This window comes from Adiantum capillus-veneris, chromosome 5 (assembly GCF_014529385.1).
Source record: "Adiantum capillus-veneris isolate H3 chromosome 5, ASM1452938v2, whole genome shotgun sequence".
Lineage (NCBI taxonomy): Eukaryota > Viridiplantae > Streptophyta > Polypodiopsida > Polypodiales > Pteridaceae > Adiantum > Adiantum capillus-veneris.
Genome location: NC_140935.1, coordinates 164,403,713 through 164,430,849, shown reverse-complemented (window position 1 = coordinate 164,430,849; position 27,137 = coordinate 164,403,713). Strand labels below are relative to the sequence as shown.

Genomic DNA, 27,137 nt, shown 5'->3' with positions numbered 1-27,137 from the left:
GATCTCGCATGCCAAATGCTTGTGAAAATTGCCAAAATGCTAATCACCTGCATCACGGTGTTTGATGATATTGAAGTAGCGAAGCACCCCTAGTAGGTGTTTCTGGAAGGAAGCAAAGGCTTATGCTAGGATCTGAAAACTAAAGTTCCCAGCAGAAGCATCGTCATGGGATTATATGCAAGAGTCATGTTTTTGCCCTCACACTACATGCAAACCTTTGAGAAGGCATTCATGACAGGATTTTTTGAAGTTGACTCCTCCATATTCAATCCCATGACCAAGGAGTTGCATGCTCGGCATATCGCTATTTAGAGCACTCTCAGCAATAACCCATTCAGAGAGCTGGCAATAAAGATCAAGATCGAAGCACGGGCAGAGAAATTCAGGTGACTCATAGGGATGCTAGTAATAGAATGACGGACTACTGAAAGGCTACAGTCATTGGCCGAGTCACAGATGCAATTGCATGAGATGTGAAATGAATAGGAAGGGGGGAATTTTTTATGGATACAACGGACTGTCACCTAAAAACCCAGCTACATGCCACACTTCGATGTATTCAATCCTTTTTTTCAAAAGAAGCCTTGTAATTGTGCTAGTAATGATTCTCTAGCCTATTATTCTCTATTTCCCACTCAAAACCTATGAGCCTTTAGTGGACAATGGCCGTGGGAAAGGGTCATAGGGATGCTAGTAATAGAATGACAGACTACTGAAAGGCTACAGTCATTGGCCGAGTCACAGATGCAATTGCATGAGATGTGACATGAATAGGAAGGGGGGAATTTTTTATGGATACAACGGACTGTCACCTAAAAACCCAGCTACATGCCACACTTCGATGTATTCAATCCTTTTTTTCAAAAGAAGTCTTGTAATTGTGCTAGTAATGATTCTCTAGCCTATTATTCTCTATTTCCCACTCAAAACCTATGAGCCTTTAGTGGACAATGGCCGTGGGAAAGGGTCCCAAGTTTTTGAGTCAAAACCCTTAGTTTGAAAGGGAACATTATCATTATCTAAGAGGACATTGTGAGCTCCAAGTCTGCTACAATTTGTAATCAATCTTTCTCTTTGACTGGTAATCAGAATTCGATCCCGTTAGTGCATTGTGTTCCTTATCTCTTGCTCTTTAATCTAAGTGGAACCATTCTCAGTTTTTGTTGTGGTTCGCAAGACAACCTGTTTGTGAGCTAAATGCCTCAATTTGAGTGCTAAAATGGTTATATTTTGATGTTTTGACCTTGAAAGAGTGTTTCTATACTATAGAGCTACCTTTTTGAGCAGTTCTTTTACAGTTTTCTGCACATTTTTTGGGATGGATTGGAATTTTGGTACCTTCTCAGATGACCACAGGACTTGGTAGGATTGTGTCTTTAGGTGTTGTAATACTCCTCCTTAAGTTTTGCTTCTATCCGACACTGATTGGATGTCAAAAAGACATGATGACCTAGAGCAATGAGGATTGGACATAGACTGGTTTTTGGAGAGTGATAGATTTTCTAAAAGTAGTTAATTGTGTGGTTCCGTAGGTTCACTTCTTGAGACTGACAGTCTCAAAGATCTCCGTGCCCCATCCCAAGTCGCTTCCCTTAGTATTGACATATGTTAGTGCCAGATAGCTATGTTGTAGACGTCCGTCGTGGCGACCCGCTAACACTTGCATCTTTGAAGGTGTATAGCACTATCAAAGAAGTTGACATGAGTAAACAAATTCACGATGATATTGTTACTTGGGGGTCTTTGAAAGAAAGTGTGTTGTGCTTGGCTATGTTGTGGTTGGCATGTATACCATCAGTGCATTTACAAAACCATGAAAAGTTCTTGATGATCTTTTTGTTCAAGATGTCATCTATTGGAATACGTTTATTATCGCATATGCCCAACAATAGCGGAAGTGTGAGGATAATCTGGGCTATTTTTAGAGGAGGAAAATCAAGTGACTCTTTGGATGCAATCATTTATGCTTTTCATCTCAAATACATGTGTCATTTTACCAAAAGATGTACCAAACAAACTTACAATGAGATGGTAGTCAAGGACTCTAAAAAAACCATATTGCGCTTGGAATTGCTTTGGTCTTCATGTAGGTCAAATGTGGAATGAGGGGTTCAAAAAGGCACTATAATTTCATGGTTGATCTTTATCTGGCTTAGAATTCATCTCTAGGATCGCACTTGTTGCAAGATATGGCCAACATATAAAGAAGCCTTGGATATCCAGAGAGGGTGTGAAGTAAGGGCCTCTCTCCAGATGCAGTCACCTATAGTTTCATTTCAAAAGCATGTGGCATTATCGAAGAAGGTGACACGAGTAAACAAATATCTTATGAGATTGCCACCAAGGGATCTTGAGAAAAACATTATGCTTAGCAACCCTCCAAGATAGAGAACACTTTACATTAGAAAAATCCTTACACATAAAGGGCTTTTTGGTAAAACATTGTGCTTAGCAACCCTGCAAGACAAAGAACCCTATACATTTAAAAATATCTTTACACATAAAACAGAGTGAGACTTACGTAAATAAAAATTCTTTTCTTTGGATATGCTAATTCTTTTCATATAAAATAGAAAGTTTAATTTTTATGCATGTTATAGATCCTGAATTGCATAAGAGACGCTAAGTGCTTTTTGTGTAACAAAGAAAGTTTGATTTTTATGCACAATTTAGATTCTAAATTTTATAAGCGATGCTAATTGCTTTTCAGGTAGCACAAGAACACTTGATTTGTATGCATGACATAGATCTTGGATTACATAAGAGAGAATCACTTATTTTAAATCTTTTGATCACTTTGATAAATTTTGATTCATATAAATATACATATTAGATTGAGTTTCACTTAAAGTGAAATTTTGTTTTGGATATTCTCATTGCTTTGTCACACTTCTACGTATTTGATATCATCATATTTTATCACTCTTATAAAAGTGTGTATGATCCATTATAATTGCTTATTGCATGGAATGGAATTTGATTACACATTATCATCATGATGATTATTATCTTATGATACCATGGTAATGTTCTGTGATAATTATTTCAAAGCTTTTATTTGTTGAGTACAGATGACATAGTAATGTAGCTTTTATTTGGTAAGTGCAGATGATGATTCTTTATGAAGCCAAATTTTGGTGATTTATTGCTATCAAGATGGTTATTATTTATGAAAGTTGTTTCATGATTTTATGATGTCGTATCACAATGATTATTAGTGAATTTTGTTTGTACATCATTTTGTATATTTGATTGCTATTGAGATAGTTTCATGGAGTTTTTTCATGATGCCATGGTGCGGTTCCATGATGATTACATGTTATCTTTTGTTGAAGAGAGCAAATAATGCATATTAGGGGTTCCATCAAGGTTGATTTTTCTAGAATACCCTTGTCCTTGAAATTTTGTAAATTGTATAGATTTTTAGATAATGTAGTGTTATTTTTTGCAAGGTACCTCACATATTCACCCATCTAAGCGGTAGATATATCCAAAAACGAGTAGAATGTCCATCAAAAAGAATCCTTGGGCTCTACTAGATTGTTTTCGTGTTGGCATTATGCACGTGCATACATATTGCATGGATTTGATATCATATAATTTCATGAGTAGTTGTGATGGTGTATATGTAATGCTATATTTCGTTCGTTTCAATGTTATCAAAAGAGTGGTGTCACGAGTCTCCAAAGGCATTGTGCTTGCGTATTTCTCTAACACTAATAATTTCTATACTATAGTCCGTGATTTTGAGATGTTGATAGATTACACACAGCTAGAATATGACAAAGTAAAGTTGGTGGATATTTCTAAAGATAAGGTCAATGCACTTTATTCTACAAAATCTTTTTCAAAAGTTATTTTTGTTGAGCCTTTTGAGGCCATCTTTGTATTGATAAGAGTGATGTAGGTCCTCAACAACATTTTTTTGTCAAACTCAATGTTATTTAATATAACGATGTGTGTATATGGAGCTATGGGTTTTCCCTTAAGCCCTCAAGGGTTTTTTCAGGCATAGTTACCCTTGTTTGAGGGAGACTGATGAGCTATATTTATAATTGCTATATACATACCCCCTACGTCCCCTCTATATATTTGCATCCAATATGCATATTTTGCACACTTTGAGGTTGTAGTCTATGTGTATCGTTCTTTTGTCCTTATTTTCTGTCACCTTCTTAATATATTATGTTGTGTTGGTGATGCATTTGTGGATGTGTGCAAAGTGTGGCATAGGTGATTGAAGCCATTCACAAGGGTAAGAAATTTGATGATGAGATTTTGAGACAAGGGTTGTTGGAGCATCATGTTGTACTAGTGGTCCTTTTGTGGATATTCAAGTGAAGTGTGGTGTCTGGTATTTATTGGCAAGGCCCTTGAGGGCTTGCATGTATCACAAGCTAAGCCAACAAAAGCTAGTACCTAGGGTTTCTAGTAGGCAACAAGTCTGCATTTTGATGTTGAGAGCCCAAGGGCATTTGTCAAATGCTTTGGGCTTGGAAGCAAGGTCAACAATATCTTGGATATTTTGAACAGATGCTACACGAGGACACTTTTCCAAATGAACTGACCTATGGGTGCATCCTCAAAGCTTGTGCTATGATTGGAGCCACACAGAGGAAAAGTGATCCACAATTAGATTTTGAGACATGAATTGTTGAAGCTCCTTATTGGTGGTCGTGGATATATATGCAAGATGTGGTGATTGTTGACAACTTCCCTTCTTGCAATGTCGTATCATGTATTGCTCTATAATTGCAAGAAATGCATAAAAAGAAAGCTCTTAATTGTTTCAAACATATGCAACAAGAGGGCGACCTATGTGTGCATCCTCAAAGCTTGTGTTGTGAATGGGGTCGTTGATAAGCGAAAGTAAATCCATGATGGCATCATGTTGTGATGATCGCGCTCTTCTGGATAAATATACAAAGTATGGTGCTCTTTGCAAGGCACCTGAGCTATACAACGGGCCTACTTCATGGAATAAAAGCCACGCGTGCCTCTTGCACATGAAGCAACCTAGGCCCGACCTACAAACAACCCCCTCTATCACACCTTCCTATCAAGTCCTTTTCACTTGCATCAATGATCTAAGCCATGGCAAGAACCTTCTTTCTAGGGTACTTATTCACGACATCAATCCATGCAAAAAAGAACCTGTATATAAGCAAAAACGTATTTTAAATTAGAAAGGGATTCAACGCATGTATGGAAAGCTTGGTTTGCGGGTGTCGAATAGCTCCATGAGCAAAGCAATCTTTCCCCCTGAGAAGGGTGACTTCATGAAGGGCCTTCTCTCGCCTTCTCTCCCCTTCCCAAGCCAAGTCCCTCCTCAAAAATACTCGGGCTCTATAATCACATTGCAATCTCCCAACTTATTGTGTATGACAGCTCCAATACGGCAGGTTTTTATCATCTACTCTGGAATAGCATCAAATTACCGGCAAGAACATCAAGCCCATTGAATACCATGTATAGCTATGCACGGCACAACCTCTACTTCGTATAATTTTTGGAGAGACATTGTGCCAACTCTCCCCATACTTTTGTATGGCACACTTAATATGTGCACTCTCAAGATGGAGAACTTACTTTATGTCTATCATAAAAATGTGTGTCTACTTTAGTATATCTACTACTTAGAAAAAAATGTCAACCCCGTCCTCGAGTTGTATCATAGTACATCTCTTAGAGATGGTTGTTTTGATTGGGTAAAAGTTGTTTCATGCACACTACATCGTGTTGTTACAATCAACAAGCACGTTGGTAACTCATCATATACTTTCCGTACAATCGTAAAGCCTCATTAATAGACAAGGAGTTTACTTTTCTGAAAGTCGGATAAACAAACAAATACACACCACGCAGGTGGACCAATTACCATCATCCAAAGCTAACATCTGCTAACAATAGAGACGAGCGCGCACGAGAGAGAGAGAGAGAGAGAGAGAGAGAGACTCATAACACCACGGCTTTGCTATAAATCTGGCACCATCATATCTAAAATCATGAGCATTAACATAGCCCTACATGTAGCCCTCATGCTTCTCATATCAAAGCACGAGGAAAAGAAGACCATTAGTCTCGCACTTATCTCAAAATTAATGGATCAAAAGGAGTTTGCAAACTTATCAGCTAGCTCGTAAACTGCAAGACTTTCCCATGAAGAACCAAGCAAGCGTTCACGACCAATTGCAAAAGTCAAGGCCCAAGTGAGAAGAAGCGATGAGCAAACCACAAAACCAACTGCTGAACGAACAATATCTGCAATTAAAAGTTGAGATGTGGCCCTCCGTCAAGTGAAATGGCATCTCTCTCTCTCTCTCTCTCTCTCTCTCTCTCTCTCTCATATTACTGAGTACCATGGAAACCAAAACATATATATAAGGCCATCAAAGTTCCAGCAAATCATACTCCATATTAAGTGCAAACAGACATTCACCATGTCGCCAAGCGGAGGGTGGTACCATGTCCTTGGGGAACACCTCCCGAGGACGACACCATGGCAGAAATGCTAGCGGAGAGACCATGCGACGCTGCTCCACACACGAAAATCGACGAAAAACGAGCATACCGTGGATTTTCACCATCGGCTTTGCTCCCGTTCTTGCTAGTGATGTCCCATAACATCATATTCAAGAGTGCGGGAACATGTCCCGCTGGGGCATCCCGCCCCCACGTGCTCTAATGGCTTGGTGCACGTTGCCACGCCATGTTGAAAACAGGAAATGGCTTTGATACCAATGTTAGTCCCTCGCCAGATCCATCCTGCACACCTGACATGACACAAGTTCACACAAAGAGAAGCATAGAGAGCCGACATCAGACTGCCCACGAGAGTTTATGTCATGCTACTTACAGAGACCCTCTCAGCCATAGAGCTGATACGGGCTCAGCTCCAAGCCTAGGAGCCTGCAACCAGCAGGCTAGCCTCTACCACAAGGGATGGTGTCCCATACCACCAAGCCCACACCAAACGGGTGCGTGGGTAGAGCTGCCAAGGGCCTAGAGTCCAAGTGTGGTGATCACACAAGATAGCTCACAGATGAGCCCAAGGTCCTCTTTATAGGAATCCTTAACCGCCCTAATTATAGGGTGATGTTCACACTTGACCCGACACAGCTCAAGCACCCATCCTGATGTTTGGGGACATAACAACAATCCAAAATGATGGTCGACTATTATGTACATATCATAAAGTAAGTCAACAAAGTCCTGTCAGCATTTTGGCACCCCCAAAGTCTCAGAGAGAAATTGGTTGACTCTAATCCCTTCTAGGCAATCTATGACATAAGAGTGGAGTGGGTGCCCTCTGGTGCAACACGCACCGCACCAGATTCAACTAGCTGATTCAACGTGCACTTCTGAAATAGTCAGAGCCAAACTGCAAGCCTCACGATAAAGCTCGGTATCAAAGGAGCATCTGCAAAGTCCTCCTCCATCCGCTTTGCATCAAGAGCTGGATAATTCCTAAACTTGACCAAATGCATGCGGACCAGCTCACCCTTCACCTTCCTTTGAACTTTCCTTGTGTACTAGGACCTATTAACGTATAAGCTTTTCCTCGCTTTAATGTGAATGTGATTGTTGATTCTCCAGTGAAGAGTGTCTATTGTGCTAGTGTATATAGTTTTGAGTAGTCAAATGCATGTACTCATAAAGTCAATGCGAGCAGGTTAATTGTTTACTATTTGTTTTGCGGGCATAACCCGGGGGGGGGGGGGGGGGGGGGGGGGGGGGGGGAATGGATGAATGGGGAATGTTGCATTACCGTACAGGACCGGAAGAGGAGATGGTGAGCCGTGCAAGTGCCAGACCGTATGAGTCTATGCGTGCAACAATCGCGCAGGATTCGTGCCATGATTTTCGAGATGACATGACACATCATACGCTCGTTGACGTGGCACCTGAACTGCTTTTCAGCCAAAGTTACTCAAAGCATTGAGTGGTTTGGGACACAGCATTTTAGGCACTAGTTTTTTATAGCTTTTGTTTTTGGGCCTCCGTGCCTTTATTGTTAGAGTTATGGCATCTCAAGTGAACTGCACAATGTGATCCCATTACTTATTTTGGCTTTTTAGATACTTATTTTACTTATTTGTCAAAAAGTCTGGGTAGGGCAATTTACTTAGGTGGGTATATATGCAACCCATTGCCCCCATTGTACAAGTATCAGTTTATTCATTGCCAAGGTTGGTTGGTTCACGAGACTCTCTCTCTCTCTCTCTCTCTCTCTCTCTCTCTCTCTCTCTCTCTCTCTCTCTCTCTCTCTCTCTCTCTCCGCTTTTGCACCGTCGACTTTGACATGGTATCAGAGCCTTGGTGGAGCAAGGCAGCTCACTGAGAAGTTGTGGAGATCCATCACCTACTCGACGACACCATCCTCTTCTCTTTCTGCTAACAGCATTTTCAAACGCCACACCTCGGAGACTATCGGAGTCCTCTCCTGCTGTTTTGGCGTTTTAAAACGCTATCGGACTGTTGGCTCTTACCCTGGCTTGTCTTTGATGTTACACCGTTCCAACAGCAACATTTTAAAATGCTATAGTCGCTACTGTCCATGTAACGGACAGCGGAAGTGAATGATGTGTATGGCTCAGGATAAGTAAACAGTAAGTGCTTAAGGTTCCTTTTACTGCCTTCCTCGACTTAATGAGAGTAATTGTGCAATGAACAAACACAAGAGTTGTAACAAACTTGGACACTCCAAGTCAAGCTTCTACCGCGACACAGCAGAGATTCACTTCAAAACAGTCCACAGTTCACAATTGATTCGACACGGCCCGGCGGAGTTTCGTGCCTAGAGATATTGGCCCCAAAGACTGGCACCCCTATCGGTATTTCTTTTTGTATTAATCTGTGTTCAAAGTACAAGAGAGTAGATGCTCTGCACAGTGGGAGCCCAACCCACTTATTTAAAGGTTCACAAGGGATGCTAAAAGCAGACCTCCAAAAGCTTCAAAATCAAAAGCTTCTTTTAAAATCAACTTAAAATAAAGCAATGCCCAAAAAGCTTCTAATTTCAGCCTTGCGTAGGATATACTTGCGCAAAAAAGCCTCCGTACAGCTGCCGCAAATCCCGGAATTCCTTACTCTCAGCCACGTCAGCCTGTCAGCGGAAATTGCGCCGCAATTCATGGGAGTCTGTACACTGCCACGTCAGCAATTTCAGTGGGTTGTTTTCTTGCCAACTGGGGTGTGTGTGTATCTGCTGCCCATAGTAAATATGTCCAGGGCCATGCCATGCCACGTCACCCATTTGTGATATACCCCAGTTGTAATCGCCCTCGATTACGCCTGCAAAACAGACAGAAGCCATAACCTGTCTTGGCAGACACTGATTGTTAGTACCGACGCACTAGGAGCACACATATAGCACATGTACCAATCGACAATCACATCAGAAGACATCACATGACAAATCACAATCCAAATTCATTCTGATCTCAGACCACGATTAATCGGCAACGTATTTAGCAATTGCATCTAGATCCACTCGGGACCTCATAGATGCCCGATTACTAATCCTTATTGCAACCACGTCTATCGAGATCTTTCAGACCAAAATGTTGCAATCATTTCGTCTATCAGTTCCTGCACTTAGACAAGTCAAGAACAAATCAGTATCATATTATCGAGAATTCCAGTTCATAAAGTCATACAGCAAAATACTGTCAGCCCACAGTATCCCTGAAACTCAAAAGAGACATCAATGACTTTAGTATCAAAAATCGGGCCAATCTGTTGACAAAGGAGTGGAGCGACTCCCCTCTTGTGCATACCCGCTGCACCAAATTCCGCCCAAGCTGAGTTCGGGGTTCTATTTGAAATAGATTATGCTAAACCAAATGCTTCAAGGTAAAGGTTCACAATCTGAGGAGTATCTGCCAGGTCCTCCTCCTCCATCCACTTCGCATCCAGTGCGGCATAGTTCTTGAATTTAACCAAGAACCGCCTTATCATTTTACCTTTTACCTTTCTATCTGTATGTGCCAAAATCTGTTCCGGAAGGAGTATCTCCTCAATTTCCTCCACTTCGGGTTGCTCATCAAGCTCCCCATCATCGGGCACATCGCCTTTAAAAGGCTTCAGGAGACTCACATGAAAAGCATTGTGAATCCTCCAAGTATCGGGCAACTTCAGTCTAAAGGAGACATCATTTATCTTTTCGAAAATCTGGAAAGGTCCATAGTCATGCTAAGCTTTGAAAAAAGCCGCTCCTTTCCCTTTTTCTTTCTCAAGCGTGCCTTCTCAAGACGTAAGAGCACCCAATCGTTCTCCTTTAATTTCCAATCGCGACGATGTCGATCTGCTGCCTTTTTGCGTCTTTCTTGAGATTTCTGCAAAGCCTCCCGGACCTTGGCAAAAGCCGTGTCCCAAGTCCCGTGTGTACTCGTCGGCTTCAAAAATCTTATCTTTCGTGCTTAGGAAGGGTGGAATCTTCGTAGCACCTTCAATAATCTCAAATGGCGCCTTCCCCGTCAAAGAGTGAATCGTGTTATTGTAGGCAAATTCCACCAAAGGCAAATACTTTTCCCATTGAGTCTTATGATCCGAGATGTAAGACTTTAATAAATCCAATACGACTGAATTTGCAATTTCCAATTGCCAATCTGTCTGCGGGTGGAAAGATGACGAGAACTGCAACCGCGTGCCAATGTTCTCCCAAATAGCCTTCCAAAACAAACTCGTGAATCGGGGATCTCTGTCAGAGACAATTGTCTCAGGCATGCCATGTAATCTGAAGATATGGGCCACAAACAGTCTCGCTAAGTGATCCAGTTTGACTATTTTCTTCATTGGAATGAAATGAGCTTGCTTGCTAAATCTGTCAATAACAGTCCAGATACCATCATGCCCACTCTGTGTTCTCGGGAGATCAAAAATGAAATCCATTGCAATACTTTCCCAGGAGCAGGTGGATATGGGTAAAGGCTGTAACAATCCCTGTGCTTTATGCCTGTCAAACTTGACCTTTTGGCATACCAAGCAACTGCGTACAAAATCGTCCACATCCTTCTTGAGTCTCGGCCAAAAGAAGTATCTCTCCACACCTTTCAAGGTGGTAGCAATGCCGCAGTGACCCGTAAATGGTGGACAGTGGCATTCGGTTAAAAAATTTTCTCTCAACAGCTATGTAACGCACAACATCGTTTTCTTCTCGAATGGAATATCCCGCTACTACATTCCCAATTCGTATCCGAGTAAAAATATCTGCAAAATTTGTATCTGTGGCATACTGATTGACCATATCCTCGAAGCTCCTGATATATCGCGGAAATAGCCATAACCAACGCTTTCGGGGCAAAGCATCCGCCACCAAGTTCTTTTGTCCATGTACATGGACAATTTGGAAGTGGAACTGTGACAAGATGTTCGCCCACCGTATCTGCTTTTCCGATAGCTGCTTCTGTGACAAGTAGCGTAAACGCTGGTGATCTGTGAAGACCGTAAAATCGGCTCCGAGTAGGTAATGCCGCCACTGAGTAAGAGCGTGGTTAACCGCCAAAAGCTCTTTCTCACAAATCTGTGCTGTCAATTTCGGCCTTGAGAACAATCGGCTCTCGTAGGCAATGACATGGCCTTCTTGCATTAAGACCGCACCCAGACTACGACCACAAGCATCACAATATACTTCAAATGACTTCTGCAAATACGACAAAGTCAAATTGGTCATGTAGTCAATTTCTCTTTCAATGTCTCAAAGGTAGTCACCTCTGTGGGTCCCCACGAGAAAGGAACTCCTTTCTGTGTCAAAATATACAAAGGGGTAGCAACCTCTGCAAACTTTCTAATGAACCGCCGATAGTAAGAACATAAGCCCAAGAAGCTTCTAACTTCATGGACATTCTTCAAATCGGGCCAATCATGGATGGTCTCTATCTTGGCCGGGTCCATCTGCACTCCTGCTGCTGAGACAATATGTCCCAAAAAGTGTATCTCTGGTAGGAAAAATTCACTCTTCTTCGCCTTGATCACTAACTTGTGATCCCGCAATGCTTGAAATATCTGTAGCAGATGTTCTCTATATTCTGCCTCATCCTTGGAGAAGACAATAATGTCATCAAAGAAAGTGCCAACAAAAGATCTGTACTCTTTGAAAATCCTGTCCATCATTCGGTTAAAGGTCGCTGGAGCATTGGTAAGCCCAAAAGGCATAACCAAAAACTCGAATAAACCGAAGGTCGTCCAAAAAGCTATCTTGTAGACATCTCTCGGCGCGATTCGGATCTGAGGATATCCGCTCTTCAAATCAATCCTGCCGAAACAAGAGGATCCCTTTAGTCGGTCTAGAATATCATCAATCCTAGGAATTGGAAATCTGTTCTTGATGGTAATTTTGTTGAGAGCTCTATAGTCAATGCACATTTTCCAAGATTCGTCTTTCTTCAAAACCAACACCACCAGAGAGCAATAAGGTGAAGTACTCGACTGGATAAGACCCTTTTCCAAGAGGTCTTTCACTTGGTTCATGATCTCTTCATTCTGGGCTCGGCTCACTCAGTAATGTGGCCGGTTTGGTGGTGTGCTTCCAGGTATCAGATCAATGGTATGATCCTCACGATGAACTGGTGGCAACTCGCCTGGCAGGCCCTTAGAAAAGCAATTGGCATGAGTGGAGAAAATCTTGGCGTTCTTTTTCTAGCTCAGACATATTAGTCTATGATCATCATTCAAATCTTTCAAAAAGAACAGACTGGATTTCATCAGTTTTGAAACGGCCGAAGCCGATACAATAGAGACAGACTCGCCCTTAAGTTTCACATCAAGTACAATGGTTCGGCCCTTTTCAATAGTCAAAGCCGCTTTTCTCGCCCGATAGTCGACCACGGCGTTGTTCTTATGGTACCAGGGAATTCCTGGGAGGCCATCACAACCTTCCAAGGGCATTATGTAGAAGTCCTCGTGCCCCAAATACCCCTGACAATGCAACCGAAGTTTGCCAATGACAGGCGTAATGGCCACGTCCCTGTCGGGTGCCACTAGAACTGCCTCTGCTTGTAGTCCCATCCGATCAGGTGTAATCTCGAGCCGCGCCGCCAATTCAAGTAAAATGAAGTTGGCCTTGGCTTCTCCATCAAAGAAAATCAGGGCTTCTTGATCTTTCACTTTGTCCCAAGCTCGGCAAAGTTCTGTACCCTCATCAATCGTGCTTGGGTCAGTACACATGCAATCTGGAACCAGTCCTGCTTTCATCTTGCCTTTCCGTCCACGTTCCTCAGCTGCTTTTGAACTCTCTGGCATTTCTTCATCTTGTTCTTTCTGTGCCTTTTTAGGGCACTTGGCGGAGATGTGTCCTTGTTCCTTGCATCCAAAACACTTTCCCTCTTTGATGTAGTTGGCTCTCTCTCGAGAAGTGAGCCTGGGTCGTGCATCCTTATCTTCCTGATCTTGGGGGCTCTTCTTCTTTCTACTTTCATTTTTAGAAGTCTGTTCTGTTTTCTGCGTCATGATCTCATCTGTGGGGTAATGTTGCTAAATGGACTATTTTCTTATTTTCTTATTTTCTTATTTTCTTATTTTCTCGAATAATTTCTTTTTATTGAAATTAGGATATTTAAAGATGTGCACTTGAACCGTAAGGTTAGGAACTGTAGATCTACTGGAATTATTAAAAGCCATCAGGAACGGAAAACTCTGATGCGTCATATGATGGGTGACATTAAGCATCGCGAAGGGGTTTTACCGTTAGTTCGGTGGGAGAGACCGGGAAACGAATATTCCTGATGCGTTACGTGATGGGGAAACGGGAGCATCGGAAAGGGAATATCTCGTGGGTCTGGCAGGAAACCCGTACTGGAAAGAGGAATACGCGTAAAGACGCAAGCACAAGAATAAAGATGGGTTCTGAGAAGCTTTTCTTAAAAAGCGGAATATTTTAACGAGTTTTCCGGGAAGAGCAGACGCTTTCCCGCGAGGAATCTATGTTTGCATTGCATTCGTGCATGTGGTTGCATCCGGGGACGCCTGGGAAATGTTGTGCAAGGCATTGTTTTTAACTTATAAGGTTTTATTGAGTTTTTGGGCAGGTTCATACCTATTTTAAAATATGCCGGCCGCCCACTTAATAAGTGGGCAGCCACTTAGAAAATAAAGCAACAAAACCAGCCAGCGAATTCTCTCTCCCTATTTCGGGTAAAGCAGCGCAAAAAAAAAACAAAAACAAAAACGGCCGCGATCTCTACGCGAGCAGCTATTCGTGCCGTGGCCAAGGAGCTATAAAAGCACCACATGCCCTCACTGAAAGAAGGTTACCAACGTCAGCAAGAGAAGACTCTACCGCAAGAGATCGCGAGACTACGAAGCACGGAAGTCGCTTTTCCCGCGCAAGAGCGACAGGTATCTATTGTGGAATCGCCATACGAATTGTTGTCGCTTGTTTGTGTGTGTGTTTGCAGGTACTTCATCGCGAAGGAGAAGCGAGAAGGCTTCGGCCTACGCTTAGGAAGTCCGGGAACGGAATTCGGAAATTGGTTGCGGAGTCTCGACTCCGAGTACAGACGGAAAAAGGATTGAGAGCTCGTCTCTCGGATTTCCCTTACGGGAAGGAACGACCATTGAGTCAGAGATTTAGAACGGGGGGGGTTTTCTCCGGTTCTTGTGCTTGTAAAAAGATTCTCCCTAATAAAGGATTCTCTTTAAGGGGGGGGACCAGCCCATCTTCTGGTCCCAAATACTGTGTCGAACTTCTCCCTCAACTTTTGTTTAGTTGAAAGATTATTTATTTTCATCTTGTTGATTATTCGTGTGAGCTCCCGTTTGTGACAGGCAAGTCAAACTGCCTGAGGTGTATGGCAAAGCATCGTTTCGCATGACTCATCAGTTCTTGAATAGAATCTGACTTTTGCTCTAAGCAGTGATCTCGGATCTCCCTAGGAAGTCCCAAGGTAAACCGCTCATTCTGTTCTTTAAACGAGATCTTCTTAAATGAAGAAGCGGGTAGAAAAGAGCTCCAAAATCTCCCGCAATATGCATCCTAGGTATCTTTCTTGGTCATCCGGAGATGGTTCCAAGCAGTTCGTATGTCGCGTTCGTACTCCAGAGTCAACCAAGAAGAAATAAAAAGCCTTTTAAATTTCAGCCATTTAACTGGCGCTTTCTTGTTCAATAGAAGAGTGGACCAACATGTTCGAGCATTTCCCTTGAAGTAAGAGGTAGCCCTCTGAATCTTGGAGTGCTCTGAGTAATGCCCTCCAAACAAAGCTATATCAAACTGCTGTATGAAGGCCAAAGCCCTCGAAGCATCTCGGATCCATAAAAAGTGTCAAATTTAATTGATTGTCACCCTTTAAATTCTTGAACTTTCTTGCTTTTATCCTCCAGAAAGTCATACAGGTTGGCTTTATAGAAATTCTTCTTCTTTGCATAAACTCTATGATCATCGGAGTCCGAACTATCTGAAGACGAGTCCTCTGTAGGACTGTCAAAAACTGGGCGAAACTTGGGCTTCTTTGCCTTTTTCTTGCCCTTTCCGAAGCTTTGCTTTTTGCTTCGCTTTTTCCCTTTCCTATCTTCTTCGCTCGAGTCAAAAGAGCTAGAAGAACTGTCTGAAGAAGAAGAAGAACAAGAAGAAGAACTGGATACTCCTTCAAATCGCACATGCTTCTTCTCCTTTCGTGTCGAGGCAAAAGTAAATTAACGACCCAAATAACCCGGGAAGTCAGTTCCTTTCTTTTGCTTTTTGTCATGCTTTTTCGCTTTGTTGGTTGCGTCAAAAAGCTGGGTAATTCGTGTATCAACCACCTCTTCTAATTCTTGCTCTGTAAACATCCTCGGAGTAGTAGGTTTCTTGAGTGTCGAATTGAGGGGTGGTTTTGTGGCCTTCCGCCACTGAGAGTGCACTTCGTCGAAGGATGTTTTGAGTCAAAAATTTGGCAAATTTCGGGTCCTTCGCAAGATTGATCATCATCTTTGTCGCCGGCGCTCCATCTCTTCAATCTCCGCCTGAGTAGGCAGAGGCGGGCCGTACTCCTTGTGAAAATCTTCTTCGTGATCTCTTCCCGCATCCCCAGATGCAGAGGAAGTCGATTGATCTCTGTTTGAATCCATAAGTGTCGGGAGGAAAAGGATCGGATTTCCCGATAGAAGAGAAATCGGCCGCGCTCTGATACCACTGTAACAAACTTGGACACTCCAAGTCAAGCTTCTACCGCGACACAGTAGAGATTCACTTAAAATAGTTCACAATTCATAAGCGGAGTTCCGTGCCTAGAGATATTGGCCCCAAAGATTGGCGCCCCTTTCGGTATTTCTTTTTGTATTAATCTGTGTTCAAAGTACAAGAGAATGGGAGGGTTCTCACTCTCACACTCTGCATCCAGATGTAGAGTGTGAGCCCAACCCACTTATTTAAAGGTTTACAAGGGACGCTAAAAGCAGAGCCCCAAAAGCTTCAAAATCAAAAGCTTCTTTTAAAATCAACTTAAAATAAAGCAATGCCCAAAAAGCTTCTAATTTCATACTTGCATAAGATTCCCTTGCGCAAAAAAACAAACTCCGTACAACTGCCGCAAATCCCGGAATTCCGTACGCTCAGCCACGTCAGCCTGTCACAAAGCGATGATGTGTCTGCCCGAGAGCATGCGGGTAACCCTAGCCCTGACTGCCGCTGAAAACCCTAATTCTGCAAACCCTAACCCTAAAACCTTAAAACGTGTCACTTAACACATCCCAACCCTATGTGTCCGTGGACAAGCTACACCACAGCAGGGTTCAATCAGTTCAGTCGAGTCTAGATTAGCAATGATCTGGCACTTTTGTGAGTCTATTCGTAGACCATGCATGCCCAATCACTTAGCATAGATGCATATCCTCCGGTTGCACATAGCATGATCATCGGAATTCCCATCAGAATCCATTAGCATCAGTTAGGGGAATTTTTCAGTGCATTTAGCCTATTTTCCTATTTATTGGGATTTTCACTTATTATTTTTAAGTGACTTTCCAACAAAAGTAGGTAGGGCAATTTTGCTAAGTTAATATATAAGCAAACCCAAGTTAGCACTTTCTAGCAGAAGAGGCAGCAGGAACTTCCCGCTCAACAGGCAACTTCTTAGCAGTACCCCCCAGCACACCCAACGTTTTTGGAGTTCATCCTCGCCGGGCCAAATTCCCCGCCATTGGCGTTTCCTCACTTACAGACATCGCCTTCATCACCTAGATCCCCCAGCATTGCAGTTTCCTCCCCGTGCTGTAGTTGAGAGCCTAGCGTTTTTGCTTGCAAAAACGCTACCGCTACAACGAACAGAACCAGCCAGCGACCTCCTTGCAAAAACACCAGCCAACTTGCAAATCTCAGCGTTTTTGGCCAGGGAAAAGCCAACAGGACAGCGTTTTCAATTTCAGCCCCTAACCGCCACAGATACACGCAGTTTTCAGCCTAGGCACAGTAGCAGATCCCCCCCCAAGTTGGTTGCAGATGCTCCCCCATTTTCAGCCATAAAAACGCAGCCAAAACAGTCATTTTCAGCCACCGAAACAGTCCCCGAAATCAGCGATTAGAAGATCACAGATTTCAGCCATCAAGTCGTCGTCGTCATCGTCGTCGTCGTCATAGGCATAGTCCCATTGCATCAATCCATTGCATACGCATTGTACACCTTTGTGCAATCAAAGTAGACCACTCTCGCCGACGAGAGTGGGGCCTTCGGAGGAGGGACCTCTCGGTGTCGTATCTCTTCTCTCTCCTTCTCTCAGTCTCATTCACTTGCACGCACAATATCCACTCACTTTGTTCGTGACCACAGCACTCTACAAGACGGAAAGCTCTCTCTTTCCTTAAAGAACTAAAAGGAACCTTCAGCAATAAAGATCACTAATCTTGAGAAAATACAACATTCATTCCGCTGCACCTAATAATACCCTAAATCTGCCATAAACTATAACCCTAACCCTAACCCTAAAACATGTCCTAAACCCTAACCCTAACCCTAACCCTAGCAACAAGAGCAATTTCCGTGAAATGCGTTGAGCATGATGACGTGGCACTGTACGGCCCTGCCCGCTTTTTGCGGCGGAAATTATGGAGGGCCAGCTTTTGAGCGACGCAATTTTTAGCGAGAGAGAGAGAGAGAGAGAGAGAGAGAGAGAGAGAGAGAGAGAGAGAGAGAGAGAAAATTGCACTGCTTTATTTTGATAAAAGTCCTAAAGAGGGCTTGTGAGAGAAACAGTTTGCTTTTGACTGGAAGCTTTTGGGGCTCTGCTTTTGGCATCCCTTGTAAAACTTTAAATACACTGTTTTGGGCTCACTCTGCAGAGCATCTGGACGCAAAGTCTGAGAGTGAAACCTAACCGCTCTCTTGTACTTTGAACACTGATTAATACATAAAGAAATACCAAAAGGGGCGCCAGTCTTTGGGGCCAATATCTCTAGGCACGGAACTCCATGGGGCGAGTGCAAATCTATTGTGATCTATGAATTGTTTTGAAGTGGTTATTTGGTGCTGTTGTGATTGATTCTTGACTTAGAGTGTCCAAGTCTGTTACAGTGGTATCAGACTGAGCACGGCCGATTTCTCTTCTACGGGAAATCCGATCCCCAATTTTCTTTTTCCGCAGCAACAATGGCTTCACGCAAGGATCAGTCGACTCCCTCTACATCTGGAGATGCGGGCAGGGATCACAACGAAGATTCCGACGGAGAGTATGGCCCGCCTCGGCCTACTCAGGCGGAGCAACGAGAGATGAAGCGTCGTCAATTGATCGACGATGCAACAAAGATGATGCTCAGTTTTGCGAAGGATCCGAAATTGGCAAAATATATGAGCGAGACTTCTTTTTAGGAAGTGCATGCGCAGTGGCAGAAAACCACAACACCCCAGAAACCCGCTCTCAAGAAACCTTCTGATCACAAGCAATATTCAGAGAAAGAATTAGAAGAGGTGGTTCATGCACGGATTGCTCAGCTTTTTGACGCGCAGAAGAAAGCCAAAAAGCACGGCAAAAAGCACAAGAAAGGCACTGACTTCACGGGATATTTGGGTCGTCAATCGACGTTTGACAAAGCAAAGAAACTGAAAAAGCGTGTTCGCTTTGAAGGAGTACCCATTTCTTCTTCTTCTTCTTCTTCTTCTTCTTGTGACAGTTCTTCTAGCTCTTCAGATTCAAGCGAAGAAGACAGAAAAGGCAAAAAGCGAAGCAAGAAACAACGCTTCGGAAAGGGCAAGAAAAAGGCAAAGAAGTCTAAATCTCGCCCAGTGACTGACAGTTCTACAGAGGACTCGTCTACAAACAGTTCACACTCCGATGACGGAAAATTTATGCGAACAAGAAGAATTTTTATAAAGCCAACCAGAATGACTTTCTGGAAGATAAAAGCAAGAAAGTCCGAGAGTTTCAGGAAGGTGGACAGTCGATCAAATTTGACACTTTTTCAGGATACCAAGATGCTTCGAAGGCTTTGTCTTTTATACAGCAGTTTGACATCGCTTTCGTGGGAGGAGCACTCCAAGATTCGGAGAGCAGCCTCTTACTTTAAGAGGAATGCTCGAACTTGGTGGTCCACGCTTCTTTTAAACAAGACTGCGCCAGTTAAATGGCTGAAATTTAAGAAGCTTTTTATTTCTTCTTGGTTGACGCAAGAGGATGAACGCGATATACGAGCTGCTTGGAACCATCTTCGGATGACCAAGAGAGATACAGTGAATGCTTACTGTGAGAGATTCTGGAGCTCTTTTCTACCCGCCTCTTCATTCAAGAAGATGAAGGTGGAACCAAACGTAAAATACTGTACGTAAGGTACGCAATCCTATATGGATTGAGGTTTAAGGTACGTAAAAATACGCACTATTGATAAAAAACCCTTAAAAATTAGGAAAAACATTTGAAATTTCACAAAAGAAGCCTACAAATATATAAACTATCAATCTATATGGCTAAATGAAAAGGCCTACCTGCATTAAACATCAATCAAGTGACCTACCATGGACCATGATACGAACATGGGACACAATACCAGATTTCAGTAATAGTATGACAGACTCGATACCATAATCTTAAAAGCAACATAGCATTGTAAGGTAAGAGACAATGTACATCAATGATCATAAAACAATGAAGATCCAAGTAATGATGATCAAAATACTGCAAATACAAAACTCAACACTACAATCATCCCGACATGAAAATGGCATATCAATCATGACCAATGAGAATGACATAGCAATCATGACTAATGTTTGATGCCAACTACAAAAGCTCATAAACTAGCAAGGTGCAAATGCCAAAAGTTAAAACTAATACATAGCATGAATAATACTAGAAAAAACCCAATGGAGTCCTCAGTCAAGAGACTCGAGTCTCTCTCTCCCAAGACAACTAGCCTAGAACTCATCATCAGATGAAGATGAGCTCTCTGCAAAGGAGAGAATGTCTCCATGTGACAAGACATTGCCCTCCTCGTTGTACTCTGGCTCCACAACCATAGACACCTGTGGCTGCTCTGCAACATCCTCAAGATCCTCCTCATCTGTGGCGTGAATGAGACGAACCGCCTCATTTGCACGGCCTCGTGCTTTGCGGACAGGAAGCTTTCCTTTGTGAATGCTCTCACGTCGTGCAATATCTGGATCTGGAACTCGCTCTAGGAGTGGAATGTTGTATGCCCATGCTCGCGATCTGGTCACACGCCGATCCACACTCTCCGACTCTCTATGAAGTAGTCGAAGAATCTCCTGCTCATCTCTCGTTTGCTGCTCGATGTTCTCTATAGTGGGATCAGGCACCATCTTAACCTGCGTGGGATCTACCTGCTCATAGAAAAAACCGAACGTACGTTACAAAGAGTTCGATTATATCATCATATAGTAAAATCGATGGGTTAACAAAACCACATATTTAATATTACTTGCTTTGGTGTCCCCAAAGCATGGTAGGCTCGCACAAGCTTCATGTTGGCTCTACAGTAAACCAACCTCTCTAGTTGTGCAGTGCTTAGCCTATTGCGTATTTTGGTGTGGATCAATGAGTAGGCACTCCAGCTGCGCTCACAAGCACTCGCAGAGCAATCCTTCAATTGGGAAATTACAATGATTTAGGGTTTAGTATTTACTTGCAAAAGTGGCAATGGTTTAGGTTTAGTATTTACCTGCGAAAGTAGGCGTAATGCAAGATCCGTAAGCTTGGGAAGACCCTGTCTCCCATAGCTCTGCCACCAAGTCAAAGGAAACTTGGTGGCCTCCTGTCTCTGTGCCACTGGCCGCACAAAGGAAGGACCTAAGCTGTTGATGAAGCTCGTCATCTCAGCATCAATCTCCAGTTCTGTGTCCTCGTCGTACCTCAACGAGATGTATGAATCGCGCGGTGTAAGCAAATCTCTATCATGGAATAGTTCTAGCTTTTTGTAGAGAGGATGGAGACATGCAGCCATTCCATGTATAGGACGGCTCATGAACGTCCACCGACTCTCCACAATAGCCAGTATGTCATCTCGTCTGCACACAGCCATCAAAAAAGAAGCATCTCAGTGTAGCAGCTCCGAGCTACCTAAAAAAAACAATTGTCAATGATGCAATCAAGGAAACATACCGCTGCTAAGACAAAGAAGGACACTCTGCAATGTGGCTCTTCATCTGCAAGAACAGATGGTAAACCAGCCCCAGTGTGGACCCCTCCATATCCGTGACACGCAACAACACGTGAACAGGCTACGAAGCCACTGTGAGAGACTGCACCTCTGTCCAAAAGCTCTCATCAAGAACATGCCTCTGGATGTACTTAGTGTTCTCCTGCTGGGAATTGTGCATGTCTCTCCATTTGGGATCCACCACTGTTTGCATCAAGGAATCCCTTAGCTTGAAGAGCCTATGGAGCACCAAATACATATAGGCAAACCTGGTTTTTGAAGGCCATACCATATCCAACTGGCTGTGGCTCCTCAAGATGGCAAGTGCTTGCTGCTTCTTGCGGAAGAAAGTGGTAATCTTTGTTGCATCAGACACAATAGGCAGCACCCAAGGGAGTTTCCCTATCCCCTCCATGAGTAAATCAAGGCAATGTGCAGCACAGGGGGTCCAAACTATGGATGGAAACTCTGCTAAAATCAAGTCACCCATTGCTTTGCAATTTGATGCATTATCAGTGACAACCTGCCACTCTGCGCCAGCGTCTTTAATGGCCTGCCCAATGTGCGTGTAAATGAACTGACCTATGATATGTTCCCCAGCCTTCCCTGCATCCACGGCTCGCAAAAAATAAGTGCCAAGGCAAGTTGACACAAGAATGTTGATGATGTGTCGTCGACGTATGTCACTCCAACCATCTGAAATGATTGTGCACCCAAATTGTTTCCATCCTGCCTTCACTGGAACCAAAGCCCTGTCAATCAAAGCCTTTTGCTCATCAAGCATTGTCGTGCGCATTTTCTTGTACTCTAAGCCAGTCCATGTATCTGTGGGACCAACCTGAGCAATAGCCTTCACCATCCTTTTCCATTGGTCAGTCCTCAATACATTGAAGGAGATGTTGCACTCAATAAGAGTGCGAGCAATCTCCATCTCCGCCACCTTTTGTTGCTCCTTGATCCAAGATTGAGTGTGCACACGCGAGGGCAAGGTGGTCTGCCGAGGCTCTGTGACATCCTCCGCATCATTAACATCCTCAGAAAACACATCCTCAACATCTTGCATGACACGAGCCCTCTTCCTGTTAGATTGAGCCTGTGCACTAGGTTCACTACTTCCCACCGTTTGATCATCTTGCGTAGATTGTTTTCCCCTACCTTTGTTTCCTCCTGCCATTGCTGGAAATTTTTCTGCAATCAGCTGATCTTTTACAACAGGCGGCACCTTCTTGCATGCTCCACAATTGGCTGTACATCCTATTCCCGTCAAGTGCCTGACGACACGAATGACCGTACTGGTCTTCTACATCCCACAGTACTTGCATTGCCAACGTCGTGTACCTGATCCGGATTGCCTTGGAGTCTTCACAATCTCAATGACATTAGTGTGAATGTTCCAGAGGGGCTTGGCTTCGCAAAGCATGGTGTTTTCCTCGCAAGAAAGGCGCCAACAGACCTGCTCTGCAACTTTTACAAAAACACAAACTCTCTGTAGTGAATACAAAGAGTTTTGCCCAAAAAATAAAACGCTACCCTATCGCTCTAATGGACGCCGCAGGCGCTGCCCAAACTTTTTTTTTAAAAATATTGCACCGTACGAATGCAATCCGTACGATACGGATCCGTACTGTACGGACGTACCGTACAGATGTCGTACGTACGTACGTACGTACGGTACAACCTTGAAGAAGATCTCGTTCAGAGAACAAAATGAGCGGTTCACCTTGGGTCTACCTACAGAGATCCGAGATCACTGCTTGGAACAGAAGTCAGCCTCTATTCAGGAGTTGATAAGTCATGCAAAGCGGGGCTTTGCCATTCACTCTGGCAGTCTGACCTACCCCACCGATGAGGCCATGACACAACGAGCCGAACAGACTTCTGGGAATGAAAGTAGAAAGAGAGAGAGCAACCCAGAGAAGAAGGATGCACGACCCAAGCTTACTCCTCAGGAGCGAGTGTTGCTAAATTGGCTTTATCTGACAAAAATAATTTTAAATGAATTATTGGATTTATAAGTGAGAAGGTTTTTCTCGATTGAAACACCAAGAAAAATAATTCTAAATGAATTATTGGAATTTTAAGTGAGAGGGTTTTTCCCACTGGAGACATCCGAGTACAGAGTATCCCTATTGCGTCATTCAAAGTAATGATAAGAGCACTGTGAAAGGGAATATCTGTAAGGCCACCAGGAACGGGTACTTCTGATGCGTCACAACGGATGGGTGACAGGGAGCATCAGTAAGAAGTATCCGACCATCCAAGAACGGACATCTCTGATGCGTCATAGGATGGGTGACATAGAGCATCGTGAAGGGGATTGTACCGTAAGTTCAGTAGGAAAGGACTAGGTGATGGGTATTCCGGATGCGTCACAAGGTGGGTGACGGGTGTATCGGAAAGGGGATATCCATAGTCGAGAGGAAATCCGAACTGGAAAGAGGAATACGCGTAAAGACGCAAGCACAAGAATAAAGATGGGTTCTGAGAAGCTTTTCTTAAAAAGCGAAAATTTTAAGTTTTCCGGGAAGAGCAAACGCTTTCCCGACAGGAATCTATGTCTGCATTGCATTTGTGCATGTGGTTGCATCCAGGGACGCCTGGGAAGTGTTGTGAAAAGCATTGTTTTAAACTCATAAGGTTTTATTGAGTTTTTGGGCAGGTTCAGACCAATTTTAAAATATGCAATGGGCAGCCACTTAGAAAATAAAGCAACAAAACCAGCCAGCGAATTCTCTCTCCCTATTTCGGGTGGGGGGGGGGGGAGAAAACGGCCGCGATCTCTACGCAAGTAGCTATTCGTGTTGTGGCCAAGGAGCTATAAAAGCACCACATGCCCTCACTGAGAAAGAGTTACCAACGTCAGCAAGAGAAGACTCTGCCGCCAGATAACACAAGAGATCGCGAGACTACGAAGCACGGAAGTCGCTTTTCCCGCGCAAGAGCGACAGGTATCTATTGTGGATTCGCCATACGAATTGTTGTCGCGTGTTTACATGTGTGTTTGCAGGTACTTCATTGCGAAGGAGAAGCAAGAAGGCTTCAGCCTACGCTTGGGAGTTCCGGGAACGGAATTTGGAAATTGTCTGCAGAGTTTCGACTCCGAGTACAGACGGAAAAAGGATTGAAAGCTCGTCTCTCAAATTTCCCTTACGGGAAGGAACGACCATCGAGTCAGAGAATTAGAACGGAGGAGTTTTCTCCGGTTCTTGTGCTTGTAAAAAGATTCTCCCTAATAAAGGATTCTCTTTAAGGGGGGGGACCAGCCCATCTTCTGGTCCCGAGTACTGTGTCGATCTTCTCACTCTCTATCTCTCTCTCTATCTATTTCTCTCTATATCCTTTGGCTTTAATAATAAGTGATAAATCCTATTTATCCAAATGTATTTTATATTGTTATACACTCTCGTTTGTGACAGTGGTATCAGAGCATGGTCTTCTCTCTTTCTCTGTAAAGGAGGACGACTCTGGGAAGATACGGGAAGAAGCCATGACAAGCCAAGAGAGATGTAAGTAGGCGGAACCCTAAGTCCTGCAAGAAAAAGCTCGCAGAGTTGGAAAAAAAATTTCTCTCTGCAAGAAGTCGACACAAGACTTGAAATTCTCTGAGAAGGCGACAAGAGCATGATGCTCAAGAACCTAGAGAATCCAAGGAGCGGAATGCTCGAGATCCTTCAGAATCCAGAAAATATCCATGAACGTCAATCCAAAACCATAGCCATGAAATCCCGTCATTCCGGGAAGGATATGAAGAAGGTCTCTAGACCTCAGAACACTCCGGTCAAGTTTGATACTTTTGACGGAACGGAAGATGCCCCGAAAGCTACCGCTTTCATTCGACAGTTTGAAGTTGCCTTTGCAAACGGCAATTTCTGAGAAGCGTCGAAGGTGAGGCATGTGACCAAACACCTCAAGGGGATTGCAAGTACTTGGTGGTATACCAAAGCTCTGCAAGGAACTTACAACAAGACTTGAATTCAATTCAAGGCTGAATTTTCGGACAAATTTTTTTCCTCTACGCTTTCAGGAAGGCATTCAAGAAGATTGGGATTGGTTTGCCCAATAGGAACACAAGCAAGTCGAAGCAAGTAGTGGTTCACTCTTGCCAAGGTAGCTCCATTCTTGATCCTCTCTAAAGAAGGAAAGATGAACAAATTCAACAAAGGACTTTTGTCCGAATTTTGTAAATGCATCTGCAAGATACTTTGCAGCAGATGGTGGAGTCAGCAATACAAAGCTGAAAGTGTACACCTTAGTGTACATAGAATCCAATCCCCGTAGTGGGACGGGAATTATTGAACACAGAAAGTTTGGAGTAAGGGAATAAAATCTTAACTCCTGAGTTCTTGAATAGAAGACCCTTGAACTTTAAGTGAGAGGGCAAGTTTTTAATCAAAGTTACATCTTTGAGGAAATCATAAAGTGCATTGTGCTTGTTTGCTCTTTTGCACGAGGTACGGTTATGTCTAACCGGGACTACTCACTCTCGAGTGTTTATGAGAGCAAGATCAAATTGAAACATTGTTTTCTGAGATGAATTGGTTTGCTTAACTAGCCGGAAGGTCAACTATTGATCTGGTATCCGGTAATTCTCGAACAGATTACCTGCTACTGCGGGTAGGAAATTATGAAGGAACCATTCTGAGCTTTCAAGCAAAGAAAAGCTTTCATTAAGCTTGAATACTCTTTAAGCCTACACCGCCTACCCGGTAAGGGAAGATATGGTAGTGCTTTTTGCACAAATGAATGAGCACTCTCTTTACGAGGGAAGGAACAAGCGACGACTACGGCCTGTGCTCGAGGAATCGAAGGATTGAAATCCTAGATTATTTGATGAGCGGGTTTTGCTCTAAGATTGAGCCAAGGGATCGTCAAGTTGAGCGTCTTCGCTCTAAGGATCTTACGAAGGGAAGGTAATTTCCCAAGCTCACTGAAACTTATGTACACCTTTGGGTATATGGATAACACACAAAGATGCAAACCTATGCTAAGGTGGGTCATCTACCATTCGGATTTTTTTTTACTGAACGGAATGAGATGAACCAACTTCCTTTGCAAGAACTGGACGACAGTTTGCTATACTCTCTTGAGCGCCTTTTTGCGCGCAAGGATATTCGGACACGAGAATCTCTATTTGAGATGTGTTTGGTAGAAGGAATTTGAGTTCCTCTACGGAGAAGAGGTTTTCTGATGGTCGTTGATCATTGAGTACGCTTTGTGCTTTTACCATTACATTAGCAACTTTTGGTAGCGGTATGTTTCTCCATGAGCAGGTCAACTAGCATTTACATGCTACTGGAATAAATTCGAACTATTATGTTCGTAAGATTATAGTTCGCCAATCGTTTCAAAATGGTAAGGATTACATATGGGAGAACATCCCTGAGAATCAAAGAGGGTTCGCTCTATTGTGAACCGCGTTTGAATGTACGTTCAGAAAATGCTATGGCTAGAATCCTATCTGCCTGAGATTTCGCAAGGCGTCATTGATGCTCGCAAGGTGAATCATTTTTTATGATTCTGTAAGGAAGAAACTCTAATGAGCATCGGGAAAACACTACTGGTGGTAATAACTGGCAAG

General features: G+C 43.3%; 1 protein-coding gene across 1 annotated transcript in view; it reads right to left on the bottom strand.

The window, feature by feature from the left end:
- Nucleotides 1-5,952: 5,952 nt before the first annotated feature.
- The window catches only part of LOC147458487 (gamma-secretase subunit), a 35,964-nt gene continuing 14,779 nt past the window's right edge, over nucleotides 5,953-27,137 (bottom strand). Inside the window, exon 2 of the mRNA XM_086513123.1 lies at nucleotides 5,953-6,261. Within this exon, the coding sequence (XP_086369249.1) occupies nucleotides 6,107-6,261 (155 nt within the window). The 3' untranslated portion in view covers nucleotides 5,953-6,106. The remainder of the gene's footprint in view (nucleotides 6,262-27,137) is intronic.